The sequence below is a fragment of the Anomaloglossus baeobatrachus genome, chromosome 11, assembly GCF_048569485.1.
Source record: "Anomaloglossus baeobatrachus isolate aAnoBae1 chromosome 11, aAnoBae1.hap1, whole genome shotgun sequence".
In the NCBI taxonomy this organism is placed as follows: domain Eukaryota; kingdom Metazoa; phylum Chordata; class Amphibia; order Anura; family Aromobatidae; genus Anomaloglossus; species Anomaloglossus baeobatrachus.
Genome location: NC_134363.1, coordinates 170,365,857 through 170,372,994, shown reverse-complemented (window position 1 = coordinate 170,372,994; position 7,138 = coordinate 170,365,857). Strand labels below are relative to the sequence as shown.

At 54.8% G+C, this 7,138-nt stretch overlaps 1 protein-coding gene across 1 annotated transcript in view; it reads right to left on the bottom strand.

The window, feature by feature from the left end:
- The window catches only part of TMPRSS13 (transmembrane serine protease 13), a 62,165-nt gene extending 55,533 nt beyond the window's left edge, over nt 1-6,632 (bottom strand). Inside the window, exon 1 of the mRNA XM_075327853.1 lies at nt 6,282-6,632. Coding sequence (XP_075183968.1) covers nt 6,282-6,296 — 15 coding nt within the window. The 5' untranslated portion in view covers nt 6,297-6,632. The remainder of the gene's footprint in view (nt 1-6,281) is intronic.
- Between the last annotated feature and the right edge of the window lie 506 nt (nt 6,633-7,138).

The following is a 7,138-nucleotide window of genomic DNA, read 5'->3' as shown; positions in this document are numbered from 1 at the left end:
CCCGGGCCGCGCGCACGCGCATTAGGGCGCGCGCGCGGTCACTGACCCTTTCTTAAAGGGCCAGCGCCCATTAACAGGAAATGAGGTTAGACAGGTACGGGGTATAAAGGGGGTTCTTGTCCAAGGGGGCGGGGCCGGATCTTCGTGTTCCCTGAGCTAGGAGTCAGGTCTCCTGGTGTTACTGTGCTCGTACTCACCTATCTCTCTTTGTAGAGCCGTGCCTGCTTCGCCATCCAGTCTGCCGTATCCTGAAACCCGAACGCTGTCCATCTGCCATCCTGACAGTCCGCACCACCTCGGATCCCTGCGGTGACCCGTCTTCTTGCTCCCAAGGTTCCGGACCCCGCCTGACATCATCTCGGCTTCCGAACCGGAGCTGCGTCACCCGGACTACCACCCGTAACTCCGTAGTCCCAGGGACTTCTCCGCTATACCTGTGTGCAAGGACTGCTCTGCTGTTTCTAGTGCTCCAGCTGCCGGACTCTTTGCTACCATCTAGGAGTTCGGTCCAGTGGATCCACCTCCTGGGCCTGCCCGTACACCTGGCCCTGACAGTAAGATCAGGCCATGGATCCCGCTGCAGCACTATTGGCCCTGCAAGAGGAACTCCAACGCCAGCGTGAAGTCCAGACCCGCATGCTGCAATTTATGACCTCCGTGGACACTCGCCTGTACACATTACAAGCATCAATGACACCTGCAGCACCCAGGTCTCCCACTAGGCAATCCACGGCTCCCGCACCAGTGGCAGCCGCGTCGGATGCTTCCCGACTCCGTTTGGCGTCACCTCCTCGTTATGCTGGAGATCCCAAGACCTGCAGGGGCTTCATAAACCAATGCTCCCTTCACTTCACGCAGCTGCCCCATCTGTTCGCCTCCGACCAAGCCAAGGTCGCCTTTATAATGTCTCACCTGGAGGGCGAGGCACTGGCGTGGATGAACCCCTTGTGGGAGAAGGAGGACCCCATGACCAAGGATCTTCAAGAGTTCCTGCAGGCCTTTCGCAGTACCTTTGACGAGCCGGGACGCGCCTCTGCGTCTGCTTCATCACTTCTCCGCCTACGTCAAGGAACACTGACGGTGGGCCAATACGCCATCCGTTTCCGCACTTTGGCTTCTGAACTCGGGTGGAATAATGAGGCCCTGACAGCCGCCTTCTGGGAAGGACTGTCAAGTCGCATCAAAGATGAGTTGGCGGGTCGTGACATGCCCTCCACCCTAGATGCCCTGATTGCCCTAGCCACGCGAGTGGACATTCGTTTTCAGGAGCGCTCCAAAGAGCTGGTTCGTGAGCGACGTGCGGTACAGCACTCCTCTCCGCCACAGAAGTCCTCTGTGCCACAGTCATCTACAGCTGGGATTCCTGTCCACGAACCCATGCAGGTTGATCGAGTACGACAGTCTGACCAACGTCGAGCAGAGCGGCTCGCCAAGGGCCTCTGCTTTTACTGCGGAGGGGACACACATCTCCTACGCTCCTGTCCGGAAAGGCCGGGAAACTCCAAAGCCTAGGGTTGGTAGGAGAGGCCACCCTAGGTGCTGGGACTCTCTCCGACCCAGTTATGTGGACGGTACAAGTATCAACAGGAGAGACGCGCTTCACGGCTGAGGCATACCTCGACTCCGGAGCAGCAGGCAATTTTATCCAGCAGGCCACGGTGGACAAATACCAGCTGCCTGTTACTCTACTCGAGAAGCCCCTACTGATTGCCTCGGTGGATGGGAGACCCCTCTCTGATACCATCTCCTGGATCACGAAGCCGGTGGAACTGCGTATCGGTGCTCTGCACACCGAGAACATCGCTCTCTACGTCCTTCCACACATGTCCCACCAAGTCCTGCTGGGACTTCCTTGGTTGCGAACACACGAACCCTCAGTCAACTGGGGTACTGGCGAAATCACCCGTTGGGGCTCTGCCTGTCATGAGAGATGTCTAAAGTCTATACAACCAGTCCGACGACCTCCGGTTCCTGAGAACCTACCGGGTCTGCCCTCGGCCTATTGGTCCTTCACGGACGTTTTTGACAAGAAGGAGTCTGAGGTACTTCCGCCACACCGTCCCTACGATTGCGCCATTGACCTGCTCCCAGGAACAACACCACCTCGAGGACGGATATATCCGTTGTCTCCAGCCGAAACCAGGGCCATGTCCACCTACATCATGGAAAGCCTGGCAAAGGGATTCATCCGGAGATCCTCCTCTCCTGCGGGAGCAGGCTTCTTCTTCGTTAAGAAGAAAGAGGGTGACCTTCGCCCATGCATTGACTACCGGGGCTTGAATCAGATTACTATAAAAAACAAGTACCCCCTACCGCTCATCCCCGAACTGTTCGATCGGCTCAGAGGAGCCCGTGTGTTCACCAAACTGGATCTTCGGGGTGCCTACAACCTAGTTCGTATCCGCTCTGGGGACGAATGGAAGACCGCGTTTAATACTCGCGATGGGCACTATGAATACTGTGTGATGCCCTTCGGTCTGTGTAACGCTCCTGCCGTATTCCAAGAACTGGTGAACGACATTTTCCGGGACCTCCTCTACGTATGTGTCGTAGTTTATCTGGATGACATTCTTGTTTTCTCTCCGGACCTCCAGACCCACAGAGAGAACGTAAAGCTGGTTCTACAAAGACTGAGAGAGAATCGTCTCTACGCCAAATATGAGAAGTGCGTCTTTGAGCAGTCTTCTCTTCCTTTCCTGGGATACATCATCTCGGGGACTGGGCTGCAGATGGATCCCAAGAAGGTCTCCGCCATTCTCAACTGGCCTCCCCCTTCTGGACTGAAGGCAATCCAACGGTTCCTGGGATTCGCCAACTACTACCGCCAGTTTATTCCTCACTTCTCCGCCCTGCCTGCTCCTCTCTCCGCTTTGACCAAAAAGGAGGCTAATCCAAAGGACTGGTCACCTGCGGCCGACGCCGCATTTTGCTCCCTGAAGCGAGCATTCGCCTCCTCTCCTGTACTCCACCGACCAGAGTTAAACCGCCAGTTCACCTTAGAGGTGGATGCTTCCTCCTCAGGAGCCGGAGCAGTGCTCATGCAAAAATCCTCCTCCGGGAAGATGGTGACTTGCGGTTTCTTCTCTAAAAGCTTCTCAGCACCTGAACGTAATTACACCATCGGTGACCGAGAGCTATTAGCGGTCAAACTGGCTCTGGAGGAGTGGCGCTACCTCCTGGAAGGAGCAGTGTACCCCGTGATTATCTACACGGACCACAAGAACCTGGAATACCTGCGGTCCGCTCAGCGACTGAACCCACGGCAAGCCAGGTGGTCCTTATTCTTTGCCAGGTTTGACTTCCAGCTTCATTTCCGACCCGCGGACAAGAATATACGCGCTGATGCCTTGTCTAGGTCTCTCATGCCCCTGGAGCAGGAGGAAGAGACTATCCAACCTATCATCTCTCCTAACAAGATTGTTCCGGTGGCTCCTGTCACTCTGGCCCAGATACCACCCGGGAAGACCTATGTCTCTGAGACCGACAGGGAAAAAGTGTTACACTGGGGTCATGCCTCGAAAACAGCCGGCCATGCAGGCCAGAAGAGAACATGGGGTGCGATTGTACGCCATTACTGGTGGCCATCCCTTCGCACGGACATTGCCGCCTTTGTCTCTGCCTGCCCCTCTTGTGCCAGGAACAAGACGCCCAAACACCTGCCCTATGGCCGTCTTCTGCCTCTGCCGATACCCTCAGTTCCATGGCAACACATAGCGATGGACTTTATTACGGACTTGCCAGTATCCTCCGGACACACAGTCATATGGGTCGTGGTGGATCGGTTCTCCAAAATGGCTCACTTCGTCCCTATGCCCGGACTGCCCTCTGCTCAGGAACTCGCGGAAGCCTATATACAACACATCTTTCGCTTACATGGCTTTCCTTCCCACATCGTGTCCGACAGAGGAACTCAGTTCACCTCCCGCTTCTGGAGGGCTCTCTGCAAACATCTGGGAGTGACTCTGGACTTTTCTTCCGCTTACCATCCTCAGTCTAATGGCCAAGTGGAGAGGGTCAATCAAATCTTGACATCCTTCTTACGTCACTATGTCAACGCCCATCACGACGACTGGTTCACGCTTCTGCCTTGGGCTGAGTTCTCCCATAACCACCACGTCAGTGAGTCGTCCTCCAAATCTCCCTTCCATGTCGTTTACGGACTACAGCCTTCCGTCCCGTTGCCTATATCCCCTTCTTCGGATGTCCCTGCTGCTGATACTGTAGCCCGTGACTTCGCTACCATTTGGGACTCTGTCAAGGCGTCCCTTGGGCGCGCTTCCCAGCGGATGAAGAAACACGCTGACAAAAGGCGTCTAGACCCTCCGTGTTTCTCTCCTGGTGACCTGGTCTGGCTTGCTTCCCAGTACATCCGACTGAAGATTCCTTCCTACAAGCTGGGTCCTCGCTACATCGGGCCATTTAAGGTCCTCAGCAAGATCAATGAGGTCTCCTACAAACTGAAGCTTCCGGCCACGATGAGAATACCCAACTCCTTCCACGTCTCTCTCCTCAAGCCGGTGTTCCTTGGTCCCTTCTCCGCTGCTGCCAGCCCGGCTCCTCCTCCTATTGCTGAGGACGACATCTACGCGGTAAGAGATATCGTGGCCATGAAGACTGTTCGTGGCCGGCAGTTCTTCCTGGTGGACTGGGAGGGGTATGGTCCTGAGGATAGATCCTGGGAACCCAGGGAGAATGTGGGCACTCCTCTGATCCGTGCCTTCATGTCTCGGTTGCGGGGAGGGGGGCGTGGGGGGGGGGGTACTGTCACGCTCCCCGGGTCCTCGGCTCCCCTTCCCGGGTCCCCTGCCCCGCTCCCCGGCTCACCTGCCACGCTCCCCGCGTCCCAGTCCCTGGTGCCCGTCCTTCCTGGGCTTCCTGGCCGCCGATCCCGGCGCCCGACGGCCTCCCAGGCCCTGCTCGGCTCCCCTGCGTCCTCCTCTCAGCCTCCTTCCCTGGCTTCTGGCACCCGGGCCGCGCGCACGCGCATTAGGGCGCGCGCGCGGTCACTGACCCTTTCTTAAAGGGCCAGCGCCCATTAACAGGAAATGAGGTTAGACAGGTACGGGGTATAAAGGGGGTTCTTGTCCAAGGGGGCGGGGCCTGATCTTCGTGTTCCCTGAGCTAGGAGTCAGGTCTCCTGGTGTTACTGTGCTCGTACTCACCTATCTCTCTTTGTAGAGCCGTGCCTGCTTCGCCATCCAGTCTGCCGTATCCTGAAACCCGAACGCTGTCCATCTGCCATCCTGACAGTCCGCACCACCTCGGATCCCTGCGGTGACCCGTCTTCTTGCTCCCAAGGTTCCGGACCCCGCCTGACATCATCTCGGCTTCCGAACCGGAGCTGCGTCACCCGGACTACCACCCGTAACTCCGTAGTCCCAGGGACTTCTCCGCTATACCTGTGTGCAAGGACTGCTCTGCTGTTTCTAGTGCTCCAGCTGCCGGACTCTTTGCTACCATCTAGGAGTTCGGTCCAGTGGATCCACCTCCTGGGCCTGCCCGTACACCTGGCCCTGACAGATGGACATCCTGACCTCACCGGCCAGTGGGATCGATAGGACTGTCAGTGTCACTAATGGTCCAATTGACCACCCAATCTGTAGAGGACCAATTACCCAATGGTTTGGGGGCCAATGGGCTCTCTAGTTAAATCTTCCTGGTGTTCCCCACTTATCTAACCCCTAGATACCCCACTGGGCTGACCACTTGACTGCCCAGGTTTCTCGCTCTATCTCCCTTTTTGTTGTTGCCTGGTTCTGAATGTCTCAGTCTCTTTGGTTCTGATCCGGAATGTTAAAATTACTTTATCCTCACCTCACTCATCTCAACTCAGGAGCCACTAGAGCAAATCCAGATCTTTGGGGTGACTTAATGAAAACCAGGGTGCTCCTGGTGATCTCCTAGCACGGTGACCAGTGCAAAGTTGGTCCTTGGATGCCCATTTTGAATTGACGTATTAAATAATATTGATAGTAAAACAAGGCAGCAAAACACTTCCAGGAAACTCCCTGACAACGGCAAGGACAGATGTGGTTATTATCGGTATATTGGTACCAGCCACGCCAAGAAAAAACCGGCAGAGAACATCTCAAGGGCTTTACTAGCAATGGAGCCCAAGGGTTGGACGCAAGGACGGCATGGAAAAAATTTAGCTAGGACTTTCTTAACTTTTTGTATCAATCAAATGCAAGAACAATCAACACTATATAAACTTTTGATAACAATAGAAGTGACATTTTAGGAATCAAGGCCGGTTGCAAATACAAGTCGAAAGTTCTTACCGGAGTGTTGTCCATTAATGAAGGCGAGAAGATCAGATGAGAAGAAGATGGGTCATCTCAGTTTTTCTCAAGTCAAGCAAAACGTTTGGCACTTTAGTTTCTTCGGTTGTTCGCCCACTGGTCCGGCACGCCCAAGGTGAGGGCACTATCGTAAGGTGATGCTTCTATCGGAAGTAATGGTGGATCAGTTTACGCCACTGTTGCTTGGTTTCCCAGGTAAGGCTTAAGCTTATGTCCTGTGGTCAGAGGTAAAGTGCGTCTTCTCGGTGATCCAGTGAGTGCCAACCCTCTTCTTCCTCCTCCTTTCTCTGTCCCTGGCACAAGGAGTCCTCTTCTCTTGTGTTGCTTGCCTTTTTTTTCTCCTGTCCCAAGAAGCATCCCAGCTCTCCTCCTCCCTCTCAGGTAATTTCAATCCTGTCCTCATTCCCTCCCAAAACTCACCCAACCTGTCGCACCGGCCTCTGGCATCATCCGAGCCCCGTCACCGCTCCACTAATCCTACATTTTCACAAGTAAGCTGTGGGTGGCATCTAGAGCCGTGGCACAGTACAAGAGGAAAGTTCAAGGTGTCACTTTCATAGTTCAGCATGGCAGCCAAAACGCTCAACACCTTCTCAGATTCATCAATAAGTCATATATTATATATAGCAGGGTACAATAAGGTAGGGTCAAGTAGGACTTTGTAGGCTATGAATAAAGGGGACTACCATACAAGTTCCAGACCTAAGGATCCATCAACCCAACACTTGGACCTCCACTGAGCTAGCAAATGGGGCTCGGAAGTCCTCCATTGGAATAAAGCGATGGCCTGTGGAGGTTAGTTGTCTACAGAGCTTGGCTGCCCATTACTCCCTGGT